The sequence below is a fragment of the Chenopodium quinoa genome, unplaced genomic scaffold (genome assembly GCF_001683475.1).
Source record: "Chenopodium quinoa cultivar QQ74 unplaced genomic scaffold, ASM168347v1, whole genome shotgun sequence".
In the NCBI taxonomy this organism is placed as follows: domain Eukaryota; kingdom Viridiplantae; phylum Streptophyta; class Magnoliopsida; order Caryophyllales; family Amaranthaceae; genus Chenopodium; species Chenopodium quinoa.
The window spans coordinates 1,475,547-1,492,723 of NW_018744460.1; the positions used below are offsets into that span (position 1 = coordinate 1,475,547).

Here is a 17,177-nt window from a genome sequence, read left to right on the forward strand (position 1 = left end):
GGTCTTTTTGACCGTTTTTTTAATTATTTATTATTATTATTATTATTATTATTATTGTTAGTATAATTATTTGTTAATATTATTATTATTACTAGTTTACTACTACTATTATTATAATATTATTATAATTATTATTATTATTATTACTATTATTATTATTATTATTATTATTAGTTTATTACTTATAAGTTATAAATTGTAAGAAACGCAAATGTTTCAAAATTGAAATTGATTCAATACGACATAATTAATGACTTAATGAGTTAATGGCTTAATGCTCATCAATATGACAATATCTGACATCTGTGAGTCTGTGATTGTATATCAGTATATATAATAAACTATAAAACTAATAATAACTTAATAAGTAATAATACTAATAACTAATAAAGTAATGAAAATCTAACCATTGTTTTTCATGGGCATTCAATCTAACCGTTGTATATTTGACTATTCGTACATTAGTATTGCATAATGCTTTCATCACCACTTTAATTAGTGATTTCGTGATTTCGTCCATTTAACTTATTAAGTTGTTTGAGTTAGTAATCTAAATAAAGTAACAAACTAAATAACGAATCCATTTAATCTCGTGTAAGTTATAATTTATAAGAAATGCAATGTTTGGAAATGGAAATTGATTCAATACGATATTGTTAATGTATATGTAATTATATTATTATGTATATGATGTATATCATATCGTACGAATGTACGGTTGGTATCATTATCATACTATCATAAGTATCATTGCCTCATTGAATTATTGGTATGTACTATAATCGATAAACATATTTAGTTATTTACATATCTGATCATTAAAACTTAAAAGTTTAAAACACTTGTTGATCAATCTAATTGAATACTTGTACATTCTTAATTATCGATTTATCGTATTATAAGTATCAACTCATTAAATCATGGTCATGATTTCGTGATTTCGTCCATTTAACTTATTAAGTTGTTTGAGTTAGTAATCTAAATAAAGTAACAAACTAAATAACGAATCCATTTAATCTCGTGTAAGTTATAATTTATAAGAAATGCAATGTTTGGAAATGGAAATTGATTCAATACGATATTGTTAATGTATATGTAATTATAGATTAATTATTATGTATATCATATCGTACGAATGTATGGTTGGTATCTTTATCATACTATCATAAGTATCATTGCCTCATTGAATTATTGGTATGTACTACAAATCTACAATCGATAAACATATTTACATATCTGATTATTAAAACTTATAAGTTTAAAACACTTGTTGATCAATCTAATTGAATATTTGTACATTCTTAATTATCGATTTATCGTATTATAAGTATCAACTCATTAAATCATGGTCATGACGCGATCTTTAAAACAATCATGAATTCAATTCATGACCCAAACCGCTTATAAACCGAACCGGCATGATCCAAACCGTTCATAAACCGAACCAATTGAACTGTGTAAACCCTCTACTAAACCGGCCCATTTCAAACTGAACCGACATGATTCGCACCGTTTATAAACCGAACCGATATTGACCCGGGTAAATCCACCCCTAAACCGACCCATTTCAAACCAAACCGGCTTGATCCAAACCGTTTGTAAACCGAACTGACATTGACCCGGGTAAACCCGCCCCTTAAACCGACCCGTATCAAACCGAACCGACATAATCCGAATCGTTTATAAACCAACCCGCTTATGACCCAAACCGAATTTAAACCGCAAAGAAATAAACCGAAACCAAACCGAGCCGTGACTAACCCAAACCGAACCAAACCGACCCGCCAGCTAAACTAAACCGTTTCAATCCGAACCGCTCCAAACCGAAACCGACTCAAACCGAGGTCAAACCGAACTGCCAGACCGAAGTCCCACCCCTATATATGTGTAATGTGTTATTGTGTTAAGGATACTTCGTCATTATTTTCAATAGAGAATAATTTTTCATAACTGTTACACACAAAAAAATTCTCAAATTTAAATACAAATAGACTTTGTCAAATGGGCGTTTTATAATGCGTTTTAAAATAGAAGGAAGTTCAAAATATAAGAAGTATAAATCATTCTTGTAGTTTCTTTTAACCTAAAAAAAATGATTTCTTTATTATTAGAGTATTGAGGTATTATTATTTGGGAATTTACAATTTAAATATAAATTTCAATAATCTTAATAACAATTATTAATTTAAGTAAATATCAATATAACTTAGCAAAACCAAATCATTTCTATAAAGATCAATTCTTTTTAGCAATTCGCTTAATTCTGAAAACCAATTCAGATTACCACTTTTCACGCGCCAACTGCCTCCTTTTCTTGCAACAATAAGTAGGAAGATTAAAATAAAAATTTTAAAAAAAAAACGCGAAAGAAGTATACAATACTTGAGAGAAATTTAATATGAGACTTGATAATGTACACTTTATATACATTAAAAAAAAAAAATAGTAATTCAGATCAATTCATTATCCTCATGTATATGTTCAAAGGAATCGTTATATATTTAATGGTCAAGTCCATTAAACTCACCTACATGAATACTTTCTTGCTCAACTTTTGTGTTATCTAGTATACTACAACGTATTGTATATATTAGCAACATTTTAAATTTTGGATTTGTTTATTATAAAAGTACTTTCACATGATATATGTATATAAAAATCACCTTGTTTGCCAAAAACCCTCCATTCTTTATTTGTTATAAATTGAATAACGAAGTTATGTAGTTTCTCAACCTCAATTAAGTTGAGTCACACATTAGGCGACAACGGGCTTTAGATATCTTAATTTACATGACAAATTTGATTCTTCTTTAATTTCACGCAATTGTTATCGTATGGACAAGCTCAATCCAACAAGGCAACAAATTATCATCGTTAAGAAGTGTTCAAAGAAAAACACACGTCGTTACATGTATAAACCATTTTCCACAATGGCCAAAATGGGATTCAAATGATGAAATGCAAAGCAAACCCTATCTCAACCAAAGTGGAAAGTGAAGCGACCATCTTCAATTTCTCTGTGCCTTTATTCCGACATATTTCCGTGGTAAATGGTCTGTCCTATTCCTATGTGGAGTGTTTATATCAACCAAAAGTCAATAATTCACATCCCAATGTTTATGGAGAGTACACTATAAATTACTCAAGAATAACACTACTTATTTTATGTTAAATTAATTTTTTTTTATTTAAAAAAAAAAAAAAGAAAAACAAAAAAGGAGCAATCAATTTTTTGGGCTATTGCTTTCCATATCCATTAATAAACTTGCATTGTCAAACCTCAAGTAGTTGATAATTGATATCCATCCAGAGCAGCAGCAATTGGTACAGGGACCACATCCATTTAACTGTTTAACCCATTTTGTTCACCCATTTTGCAACAAATCACTGTAAATAATTAAATGGCCCCAATGTACAAGTAAATTAAATTATTCAGTGTCTTTAAAATCAAAGTATTGTTCATAATTTCAGGACGACTACTCCCTCCGTTTTTAAATACTTATTCTACTTTTTATTTTCGGTTGTTTAAAAATACTTGCTCCATTTCTTTATTTAGAAAGTTTTTACAATATTAAATTTATTTCTCTCAACTAGTGAACTCAACATAAATTATATTTTATTAATAGGTAATGTTATATGTAGCCCTAAGGGCTATATATAAGCATTAAATACACTCTTGAAAATAGTACGAAGTATAAAATTAGGAATTCATGGCAAAAATACGCGTAAATCAGTGTAATTAATGTTTATATTTTTATGTTTCCCTAATTTATTACGATTTTCTAGTGTGTAATTTATGCTTATATATAGCCCTAAGGACTATGTATAACATTTTCCTTTATTAATTTTATATTCTCTCTCCTCCAATATTCTCAACTACTTTTGTTTTTTACAATTTTTTATTCTTCTACCTACACCACTACCTCCATATTTTAATACTTTTTTCAATTTCTCCTAGAACTCCGCGCATGGAAAAATGGAGCAAGTATTTTAAAATGGAGGGAGTATTTGTTTAGAGTAGTGAGGAGTTGAGCACTGAAGGAGTGTTTCAGTACTCAATACATTTTACTCTCTTTGTTTTTTTTAATGTTTAGGCTATGTTAATTTCAATTTATTTTAAGTTAATATCAACTTATTTCAAAATGATTAGATTAGATCAGATCAGATGTATCTATTTGCATTTACTTATTGTTAAATATCTTTTTTTAAGTATTTTTAAAAATTATGAAAATCTCATATTTGGAAAGCACGTATTAAAACGAATCTAATAACATCTCATTTGATAGTTTTTTATTTTATGGATTAGTGTGCAAATTAGGTCAAAGTTTTGTCAAATTTGGAATCAGATCAAATTAGAAAAATTCAGATTAGATCAAATCATGTGAGCTAAACATAGCCTAGTCTCCTTATTACACTTTTATTTTTTGTCAAAATAATAGATGTTGATTATACTCATTATTTATATGCTAGAAAGATACGGAGTATTAATTAGTGTGGAAATATATCCTACGCACCAAATAACACATATAAGCGTCCCACATTGATAAAAGTTGAGAGAGTTAAACACTTTATAATCCTAAGGGGTCAGACCTCCTATTACCATATGGTTTTGGGATAGAACGAACCTCCTTTGGATTTGTGAAGTGGATTTTCTCTCTTAATTTACGGGTGCGGTCCAGATCCGTATTTAACAATTATTATGAGATTTTGTTAGGTAATTCACCTAAATATAATTTTAATTTATGTGTCAAATTTTCATAATATACACTAAAACAAGGAGTAATACCATTTTAGATTCTCTTTGTCACTAGTAAAAATCAATTTTATTAAATTTAAAGCCATAATTTATACTCCTCCGTCGTTCTCAAACTTTTTGATATGACTCAAAATTTAATGTGAATTGAACTCTCGAAAACAGAGTGAGTATATGCAACATAAATTGTACTCTCACAACATATACCCTACTTGTATCAAACTATCAATTATTCAATAATAGTGAGATCATTTTAAAACGTGAATGAAAGTGGTCAACATATAGAAAAAAGGAAGGGCAAGGGTAAAGATGCTCGAGAAAGAAAGATTCAAAGTGGGTATGATTAAATATAAAAAAAATACTACCCTTTTCATTTCGAAGATACTTTTATATTTTTCAAAAAAAAAAAAAAAAAAAAAAACGTATTCAGGCATAATTTCATACTTAAATGGTTAAAAAAAAAAATTACTTCTTATAACTCATAATTAAAGATATTAATGGTAAAACAAAATTATCTTAAAAACACGTAAAAATTCAATTGTTAAATATAGTATTAAGATAGATGAACGAAAGAATAAAGAATACGTGTAATCAAAGCATATTACTACCTCCGTTTTATATTTTTTGCAACTTTGAAATATTTTATATCTCACAAATAATACCTCAAAGTTGCAAAAAGTATAAAATGGAGATAGTACATATATAACAGTTGATAGACAAGTGGGGGATGGCATATTTGACGACGAAGTACGTAGTATGGTGGATGTTTTGAAGCCGCAGATAGTATAACCTATCATCACCTTCAGAATAAAAGATGCGATATATGTAGTTGATGCTAAACTACTCTTTTACATGAGTTACATCATTGCCTGGTGTTGTTGCTTTCACAAGGACTTTCCCTTTTACTGCTGTACTAATTAGAAACGTGCCTAATAGGCGAAATGACAAATTCCGTTTTGAATTATAACTAGTCTTAAACCCGTACGATGCACGACGGTTTAATGTATTATAATAATTGTTTTTGTATTTGTATTTTTGCCTAGTATTTCAATTTCATAAAAAAAATAGTAGAAAATATTTTAATACTAGTGATAAATTCAAAAACCCACTGGTTGCGAAATGAAACAAAACAAAAATTCTAAAACCCACTGGTTGCGAATTGAAACAAAAGCATATGTGATTATACTAATATGGGAAATGTTTGTTTCATATGGTTATGGAATTTAATAGAACATCTATTTTTTATTTACATAGAAATATTTACAACACTCTAAATCCATTATAATGCCAAATACTTCTATAGATATTTAAACTCAATTCATGTAAACGTTTACTTAAATAAAAACTAATCAAAATTCTCATAACCATAAATTGATACATCCTATATCAAGCATCAAATTACAAGTTACTGATTAACTATAATTTTTAAATTGGCGTGATTAATGAAGATATTTGACATCAAAATAAAAAATGCAATATAAACCTAAAAAATCCAAAAGCAAGCAAGCAAAAAAAAAAAAAAAAAAAAAAAAAACTAATGATGAATTAAAAACCAATGATAATTTATTATATTTCAAAATGCAATATAAATTAATTAATAAGTGAACCAAAACATTAAAAATATGGAACTTTCAACAGCAACATGTACAGTACTTGAATAAAAGAATACATTTTAGCATAGAATACAATTTGTTGAACAAAATAATTTCATCCCAAAGTATGATTAATACTGTAAATAAAATCATCCATTAAAAAAGTATGAGTATACTAAGTGATGACCACAAATTAAAATTTTAATGCAACAATAGCATCTGTGAACCATATAATTTAAAGACCCAAACTTAAAACCAACAAATTTGTCAGATTCAAATTTAATTTATAGTTAGTATCTGAATTGAAATTTGAGAAATTATATAACAACGACAGCAAAAAAAAAAAACCTTTATCATATATTTTAAACATAAGTCAAAAGCAATAATGAAGAAAAAATATATAGCAAAGAAGAATGTAAAATTTCAAAAACGGTAAAAAAAAAAAAAAAAAATCAAGCTCAAGAATCAAAAACCAAAAAAATACAAAATCGAAAAATAAATACTGAATTTAATAATTTTTTTTAAAAAAATGTTAGGATAAAATCTAAATAAGTAGTAAAAAAACAACCAAAATATTGTTTTTTACAAAAACTGTTAAAAAAAATATTAAAACAAACATTAAAGATAACGATGAAATTAAACAATTTTAATTGTAAATATAATAAAATCTAAATTGCAATGAAAGCTTATAAAAAATAACTCTTAAAACAAACTCAAAAAAGAAATTAAAGCATATAAAAAATAAATAAAAATCGAGATGAAAAAATATGAAACGAAAATATAAAGCCGTTCTTTAAACTTTTAACATAAAAAATTGTAAAGATCTTTGAAAAACCTTAGATGGAATTCTAAAGTCCAATGTGTTTAAAAATGATTAAATAGAAAAAAAAAATTGTAAAACGAAATTCAAAAACAAAAATTTGAAATTAAAACCCAAAGGAAAAAAAAACGAAAATTTATATAAAAAAATTAATCTTCAAATATTGAAAAAGATAAAAATGAACTAATGGAAAAATTATATATATATCTTTAGAAAAATTTCAAACAAAATTCTAAACCACATTCTATTAAAACAAATGATTCAATAGATAATCACCCAAAATAAAATTTAAAATTAATTTCTAAAACAAATTTGAAAAAAATAAACTACCGGTACAAAATTTAAAACAAAAAAAATTTAAATATTACGACATTGAAAAAGAGTAAAAAAATTTAATGAAATTAAAATAAAGAAAACCATATGAAAAAAAAAAAAAAAAAAAAAAAAAAAAAAAAAAAACCTATATAGATCTTTACAAAAAGTCAGGCGAAAGTATAAGGATAATATAAACATGATTAATCCTAAAATCACCAAATTTAAAAAATTTAAAACAAAATCCGAAACAAATTTTAAAAAATAATAAATTGAATTGTAAAAAAAGTTAGAAATTTACATGCTCTTTTGAATTCAAGATCACCAATTTTTTTCTTGTAGTTTGTTATTGAGAGGTTCTTCGAACTTATAGAGTGAGAGTGCAAGGGAGGAACAATAGAGATTAGAGAAGGATGAAAGAAACAAAAGAACAATAAGTAAGAGTATCATGAAATAATTTTTTGTGTAACTAAAGAACATTATGGTGACATTTTGAATAACCAAGTGAAACAAATAAAATCTTATCGTCTTATTACTTTGAAAATTGAAAATTGAAGCGTTTAAAATGAAGAGAGAAGTGTTTTTTTTTTTTCTTTTAGATAAAAAAAAGAAAAAATAAAAGAAGAAAAAATGTCAAAACATGACACGTGGCACTTTAAAATTCTTGTAAATGTTCCTGTTTTAAAATAATATATATATTAGACAAGATTTTACACAATTCAATGTTGAGATCCCATGAATTTTCACTTATACATAGAGAGAATCTTATTAGATTCCCCTTATTATAAAATTTTCCAATATACATACAGGGCTTATGTCTATATCTATCTTCTAACGAATCAAAATTGAGCCTTTAAAAAAATGTCTATATAAAGATCACTTTGTACACCCTAATGGCCAGCTATGATTCACTCCAATATGGATCTCTTTTGTTTACCTTACAAATTCAAAAAGGATTGTTAATTATACTTTGCATGTGAGTCGTTCTTTTTCATAGCTCTACTTGTTTACCCATCGTACAATCATCGAGTAGTTTACTCCCCCCCCCCCCCCCCCCCCCCCCCCCCCCCCTTTCGATATAGAAGACGATGCCTAAAATCCGTGATCATGCCAATCATTCTTCTTCGTTACTCCCAACTAAAACATTATCTAAATTAAATTAGTACTATTATTGAAGATCGATTTGGTATCGACAACTCACAACTTCACAAAATGTGTACAATAATAATGATTAAAAAGGCCATAAAAAATGTTAGACGACAGAGAAGAATCTTAGATTACAGAGAAACAAGTATGGTACGTACTACGTAGTCAGGATTTCATTAAGAATTTGATCGAAATCATACTTTATTTGATTGAAAATCTCTGCAGAAATATTTATGTACAAACAAATGATCGAAGAAGATATGGTTGTCAGGATTTTCTTTGGTTTTGTAAAGCAAAATTCTTTAAATTCTTCTCACATGGAAAACCAAAATCACCGAATATTGTCAGGTTACATGAATATACGTTCTGATCTTAGTATTAAAATGGTCAGTATGTGTATTTGAAGGCAGAATCTATTTTAAACAATGTGCACACCAAAGGCAATAATATTTCTATCATATGTTTATATTTATCAAATGCATATGTCGATTAATTAAAGTTTGTACAAAACTATGATATTATAAATCACTTTATATAGGAGTATTTGCTGTACGACAGAGCTTTTCCAAACAATATTGCCGTAGTTAACTAGTTATGAGCTACGACAAACACTACCCTCACGTCCTAATAGGGATGTCAATATTAGATGGATATTCGCTAACTCGATTCACCTGCTTAAAATAAATGGACGAAAACCCGAAATAAATGGATGAAAAGCGGGTGACGGATAGAGTGGATGACGGATCGGATGTGGATGAAGATTTTTTCACCAGCTAACCATCCACCCACCCATTTAACATATATAAAGATTTTTAATCTAAGAATTTTAATTAAATTTTTTTAAAAATATACAATAAAAATACATTATTTTGTTGTAAGTTAATTTTTTCAAAGAATATGTAGTTAGTGCTTCCTTTTTATTTGAAAAATAATAATAATTCATGGTAAAAATAACCATAAATTAAATTTTATGTGAATTTTTTTCATAAAATGTTCATCCATTAGTCACCCGATCCACCCGTTTCATCCGTGGATGATGGATGGACGGATATGGATGATAGGTGAAGCGGGTGATGGATGGATGGATATGGATGAAGCAATTGGAATGATGGATGGATGCGAGTGAAGCTCCACCCGATCCGAATCCGATCCATTGCCATCTCTACTTCCTAACCAAAGGTTGTTAACACAGTAAAATGTTTTTCTTATATATGAAGTATAATATTAATGATGTGGTGTTATTTATTCAATATTATGATATTCAACTAATAATATTCATTTTAATCATCCATATATCATTTAAATATCTTCCTCTACCCATCAAAAATATATGGAACACTGAAATATTAGACCGAAATATATATATATATATATATATATATATATATATATATATATATATATATATATATATATATATATATATATATATATATATATATATATATATATATATATATAAAATTGTGCCTCTCTCTGTATGGAGAGGCACTAAAAGTGAACAAAAATTTTGGAGATATATTCTAGAGTTTGACTGTTATTTTGGTGAATGTAAACATAGTGGGCTCTTCACTAACATGGACTAATAATCCAGCCCAATAACATAATAGTTGGCCTCAAAAGTTTTGGAGATCCAGGTTAAAAAAATTAAGCCCTTACATTTCATTTACACTTGTGTAGGTGTTTGTTGGAAACTCTGGAATATTAGACCGAAATACAATCTTTAAAACATTTAATTTTCATAACCTTACAAACAAGAGTACAACTCTAATCTTCATTCCTACTTCATATAGTAGTTCTCTTAATTTGCAGGACTTGCATTTCTGTAATACGCAGCTTCCAAAATCAAACTTATGAACCTTAGTATCTATGGAGTACAAACTAATTATCACTTATCTAGTATTCAATGCTAATCGGACTTTTCACTACACCTTGAATACCCGTTTCAAATTCTCAACAATCTAGTATGGGTTTGGAACTTTGGACACTTGGGATATTCATTGAGGGCAAATCATTGCATATTTTCACTTGATTGCCAAATTGAAGACTTGAGTAAGGTAACTTATACTGAGACTAATCATAATTGCTACATAAACTTTCAATGGCATAAGAGGCGCGTCATCATGGCATTTCCAATGTCAATTAAGAAGTCAAGAAAGAATGGCAACATCATCATGGCATAAAAATAGCAAGATATTTAACATTTCAATGGCCAAAGGAAATAGCCGCTGAGAAGCCCATTTCAGTAGCAATAAGTAACACTCAGTTATTAGCCTTCATGGGCTCGGCAATGAATTCCGATCATGGAGTATTACAGTACGTTTAGAGTTGATCATGGTGGCTCGGCTCAATAATTTTTTCCGTTCATTCTGATCGGGCACGACACAACGTTACTGGATTTTTGGACTGACTTTTTGCGGCCTGGAATGTGGCATGAACTCCATGTTGCACACAAGAGACCTCAATTTATCATATTGTCATCACACATCAGACAATCTGAGATCTAGTGGTACCAGACTCGGCACTGATTGCGCGTGGCAAAGGTCTCAAGTTATTCCTGAGTGTAGAAACACAAACTCAATAACTACTACTTATAAAGATCCTAAAAAATCAGAAGAAATTTTCCACATGAATGATGTAAATCCAGCATACTCTAGAAGGCAGCTTTTACATCTTAATGCAGAAGCCAGCATCTTTGTGATAGCAATTAGCAACCGCTTAACCCCTCTATAAATGGAGAAACCTGGAAAATACAGAAACATACCATCAATGAATGGGTCAGACCTGCATTTTTTTTGCGGTTTACCCAGCCAGTGGTGCTCATATCGTGCCAGGAAACCTGATCCAGAATAGTAGTAGATGAAATATTAGGCTAAACAGTGCAGGAAAGTTGAACCAAATTATCAGTAGGTATCCAAATCATACACATGACTTAACACAAAGGATTGAAGAGAGAGCCCCAGAACAAAGATCCAGCACATTTAAATTCAAGTTCGCTTTCATAGAAACCCTTCCATCAGCAGCACAATCCTGCAGTCCCTTGCGCCTTGATTAACAGTCTGGGGATACAGCTCTAGAAACCAAAACAATCTCAAAGCCAGCTATATATATCACTGAATAAATAAACTTTTGCAGCAAACATGTCACCATAGTTCATGTAGAAGCTCACATCAGCTTCTGATAGTCCTCCCCACTAAAAACTACGCTCCTAAAATAAACCCGGAATGATATCCATGTATTAAGAAGCGTACATAATACATGGAACATATGCTGCAGTGAGAACAATGAAAATTGATCTTCCTTAGAATAGGAGCCTAACTATGAGATATCCGTATAATTACTCTACGACACTGATACAACAGCAATAAGAAGTCAATAATAGAATTCTAGAAAAAGTCCAGCTCAAGAGCAGGGACTTCACTATATACTGACAGATAAATGCAGTTACTGTGGGAGATGTTGATGCAGAAAATATAATTGAAAAAGCAAGCATCAATACCAGACTCAGTAGGGAAACAAATAACAGGGTAAAAGAAAATAAAAGGCAAACATCAATACCAGACTCAGCAAGGAAGCAGAAGTCAGTGTAAGCAAAAATGTACCAGACTAAGCAATAACAGGACGATCCATAATAAAGCAAGCATCAATGCCAGATAGCAGATCTACCAAAATCAAAGACAAAAAGAGGGAAAAAAATAGCTAGGTCCAAAAATTGGACATAAATCCATAGTTCATCTTCATTTGTGTTTGGTGCAACAACGTTCTATTCCTATGCATCAGCAAATTAACCGAGCGTCAATATCATTTAACAGAAGATAAAGCCATAGGCTTGACAACAAGATTCTAGAGTGATAACAGAAAGGAGTGTTGAATTAGCATAAAAATTTAAAACAAAATTAAGATATATTCTCCTTCCCTAATGGCCCAAGAAGAAAATTGGTTCAACAGAAAGGCAATAGTGAATAGCCACAAAGATTACTAAGACCTGTGGTCTGTAACCACAACAGATATATCTGATACAGATTCTCACATAATCATAGGTTAAGATTGTTTGATGGCCAGTACCATGAATGATTCTAAACAAACAGAATAAGAAACTCTTCCAAGGAAATAATAACTGATCTAATCCTAATTGACAAAAGATTTGCAAAGTACGTGTATTTTTTTCTTTGAATTCAAGTATAACTTATAGCTGTACAAGAAGGTAAACTCAACATTGAGGTTTTCGGAGTTACAGTTTATTGTACAAGAACTCTCAAAAGAATAAGAATATGCAATCCCTCACCAGTTAAAAAATTAAGTAAAAAATCAGCAAGGCTAGGTGCTAACAAGTAACCCTATAATAAGTATAGTGTTGAACCATAATTTGCAACAAATTGAACCAAAACCTCACCGGAAATTCTTTTTCCGGGACCTGAAAGAGTACTGAGAATATTCCATTGGAAGCTGAGGAGGAGCTAATTCCCCAGAGAGCATTCCTACAACTTCTTTCATAGAAGGCCGGCGAGCTGGTGATTTCTGCAGGCACATGAGAGCAACTATGGTGCAGAGTTGAGCTTCTTCTCTGTTCAAACAACGAATTCTCTTGTCAACTAAATCAAGAAGCTTTCCAGAACGAGCAAGTTGACGCGCCCATGAAACAAGGTTTGCTTTGTGGAATTCTGACATGGGCGAGCCAGTCACTTGCAGAGGCCGCCTCCCAGCGACAAGAACCAAAAGCAACACACCAAAGCTGTACACATCACACATCTCAGAGAGATCACCACCACTACCATACTCAGGAGCAATGTAGCACACAGTCCCCCTCATACTAGGGGTGCTACTAACCCCACCACTCTTGGGGATCTCCCCACTCATTGAATCATAGCTCGTATGACGGGCATTCCTAAGATCTCCACTAAAACCATCCAACCACCAGTCAACACTACTCCGGCTGCTCCTCCTACTCCTACTATACATCTTGTTCTTCTTCACAGCATACAAATCATCATCCCTAGGCCACCAATTCTCCTCATTATCACTTTTAGACTCTTGATTCTTCTTTTTCTTCTTCTTCTTCTTCTTCTTCTTCCTAGCAAGTTCCTCACCATACTCCTCCTTCCACCATTCCCTCGCCGGCCTCCTTTTCTCCTTCTTCGAACTCCACCCTTCTTCCATCGATACCCACCAATCCAACGTCTTCATCTTCCCTTTTGCCTTCCCACCTTTCTTGGGCACTACAGAGCTCGACGAAGCTCCCCCTTTATTACAATCATTACCTAAACCCTCCCTCCCAACCTCCATTCCCATCCACTCCATCACATAATCCTTCACCCTCCCAGCCCCCCCTCCATTGACATTCAAACTCCGCGCCTTCCCCACCTCTTTTCCAACCTCTTCCAAATCCATCCTATTAAACTGACCCTCCAAATCAAACCCCTTATCATTAAACTCTGAAGGAGACGTCTTCGCAGTCACCATCTCCGGCGAGGTCTCAATCCTCATCGGAGACAGATCAATCCCAACACTCCCCTCCTCAAACCCCGCCGTAGTAGTCACACTCTCAGTTTCCATCACTGACCCAGTATCCTCAACCCCAACATCAACATTATTATTGCAATCAATACCAACATTAACATTATTAACAACATTATCAACACTACCATTTAAACCCCCTTTAATCCCCTGATTATCCCCAGCAATATTAACTACAACCCCATCATTAATTTCCCCCAATTTTAACCTAGCAAGTCCAAAATCAGCAATTTTAGCCCTAAAACAATCATCCAACAAAATATTACTAGGTTTAACATCACCATGAATTACAGGAGGATCACAACAATGATGCAAAAACGCCAAACCTTGAGCAACTTCAACAGCAATCCGAAACCTGTTAGACCACTCCATCAACTCCTCGCATTTCCTATGCAACAAACAATCCTGCAAATTACCATTTTCCATAAGCTCATAAACCAGACACATACGACGTCGTTTCCGAGACGAAGCAAAACCCAGAAGTTTCACAACTCGATCCGATTCAACCAGCTTATTCGCAATCAGCAACTCGTTCTGAAACTCACGCTCACCCTGAAGGGATCCACAATCGAGCAACTTAACTGCAACGGCTAGCTTCCGGGTGCGAGAAACAGAGATAGTGGCAGAAAAAACGGACCCAAACCCACCTTGACCGAGCCGGCGGGAAGCGGAGAAGTTAGCGGTGGCGCGTCGGAGAGTAGAGAAGGAGAAACGGCGAGGAAGAGTGGGTGAAGAGGAGGAGAGAGAAGGGGAGCGTTTAAGGCGGTGGAAGAAACGGCGGAAGAAGGAGGCGAAGAGGAAGAGGAGAGAGAAAGTGAGGGTCGCGCCGAGGAGAGGTGGGAGGAGACGAGAAGCAGTGATGTGATGACGGTGGTGGTGAAGGTGAGGTGAAGGAGGAGAGAGAAAGATGGGTAGTGAAGATGGTGAAGACGCCATTGATGAAGGATGAAGAAGAAGAAGAAGAAGAAGATGATTAAGGGGTTCTGATAAATCTGGGAAATTGATAGAGTGAAAGAGCCATGGTATTGTGAAATGGCCGTTGGAGAAAGAAAAGTAGGAAAGAGAAAGAGAAAGAGAAGGTACGGATTACTAATTTAGGAATTGAGACAGAGGAGCTGTTTCTGTTACTCGAGAAGAGAGAGAGAGTATATTTTCTTTCTCTTTCCCCCTCGTTTTCTGTACTCCTACGCTTACCTGCCTTCTTTTTTTGCTTCTTCTTTTTCTTTTTGTTTCTTTTTTGGACTGAATTTGGATTTAGATTTTGAGTTGTTTTATGAGTTTTATCCATGGACGGATGGACCGCGTTGTTTTATGCACGGACCACGGCTCGTAAGTCGTAAGGGAGTTATTCCGGCTTAATTTTACGGGTTGATGTTTATAGAAAGAAAGAACGTATTATTTTGTATTTGGAATTTGACTTGGCTATTTATCTGCATTAGTTGGAGTGTAGTCTACTCCACTGGTGATTAATTGAAAGAAGATTAAAAATAGTTGTTATTTTTGTCAAGGGTTTTGCTTAGACAATGAGTGTAGAGCATGTGATATCCACTTTACTTAGCTAAAAGTAGGTAGAAAATTTTTTTAGGTGTTTTGTGTATTGTTTAATAATGATTTAGGAAATCTTCCAAATAACAATAATTCTTTGTTTTATCAAACTTATGAGCTTATCAATTTATTATTTCATCAATCTAAGAGTATGTGACTACCAGTTAGGGATTCAAACCATAAAACTAATAAGTCACTAATTTATTACAAACTCATATAATTGTTCTTGTATTAATTTAATTTGACAAATCTTACACGTATCATTCATCTCCAATATCTTGAATGGTTAGTTTTAACGTTTTCGGCTCTTCTAAAGACTTAAAATGAAAATCAAAATACTATAGTCAAATAGGACTCTTTAAGTCCAACTTTTAATTAAACAAAGGGTCCAACCAAGCAAGCTATCCACGTGTGAGATTTGTTTTTGATGCATAAAATCTAATTATATAAGGTTAGATATATATAGTTGGTTGGTATCATTTCTTGTTTGCTTCTTCATTAGTCTAAATTTTTAAACTTTAATACTTCAATCAACACATTGTAATATTCACCTAAAGTAAGCCAACGAACTAGAAAAAAAACACCCAACCTTTTCTCTCTCCTCTATATTTTTTTTCCTTATATTGTTTTGACAATTCTTAACCATTATGTCAACTTTTTACTTCATTTTAATTGTTAATACCCCACCTTTTTTAGAAGCATAGCTCTATTATCAATTTTGCCGACTATTACTATAGAAAAATACTCACTTTACATATAAGTCAAATTTGTGAAATTCTATTCCTACCATATAATTTTTGTATGAATAATATACACCTTTAGACTTAGTCAACCATGTCATTTTATGTGAGATTAATCAAGGATTTTTCAACATTTGCATGGGTAGAAATGATCAAATAAGTCATTGTTACAGCTCACATTAGATATGATCATATGACAAAGACATGGAAGTATAGCTGTATGCTTGAATAGGGAAGATTGAACCCAATCAGTCATCATTCGATTAATATAGAGTAAATATAAAGTAATTACGTTGACAAAAACACAGAAAATTACGCTGTCTAAAATGTTCTACTTCTTACATATAGAAGTTAGTAGCGTACCCCGTCTCAAACACGCAAATAAAACTTCCCACATAAAGTTTGTCTAGTAATGAATATGTTTCTTTCTAGCCTTGTCGACATTGTCGTACAAGTATGGAAAAAAAGGGATAGCAATTAAAAATTTTGTGGGACATAAAGTTGCTATGATAGCCTTAGTGAGTAATCAAAGAATGTAACTCACAGCTCTAGAATTCAAGGTTAAGGGAGACAAAAGGCAAAAGGTGCATAAACTTTACGAAATATTCAACGATGAAAATGTGTGATCTTCGGTCCATCTCTTCTGAGATTAGACTCTCTTCAAGCTTAGTGCCATTATTTTTAAGGTGGGTAAAATCCCATCAATCAATTTGCATTATTCATAGAGTATTTAGCACGGCAGTACGGCACAAAAT

General features: G+C 31.7%; 1 protein-coding gene across 1 annotated transcript; it reads right to left on the minus strand.

The window, feature by feature from the left end:
- Positions 1-12,766: 12,766 nt before the first annotated feature.
- Positions 12,767-15,752, minus strand: LOC110697155 (receptor-like serine/threonine-protein kinase At4g25390). Its single transcript, XM_021874498.1, has one exon. The coding sequence runs from the start codon at positions 15,071-15,073 to the stop codon at positions 13,013-13,015; it is 2,061 nt and encodes a 686-aa protein (XP_021730190.1). The 5' UTR covers positions 15,074-15,752; the 3' UTR covers positions 12,767-13,012.
- Between the last annotated feature and the right edge of the window lie 1,425 nt (positions 15,753-17,177).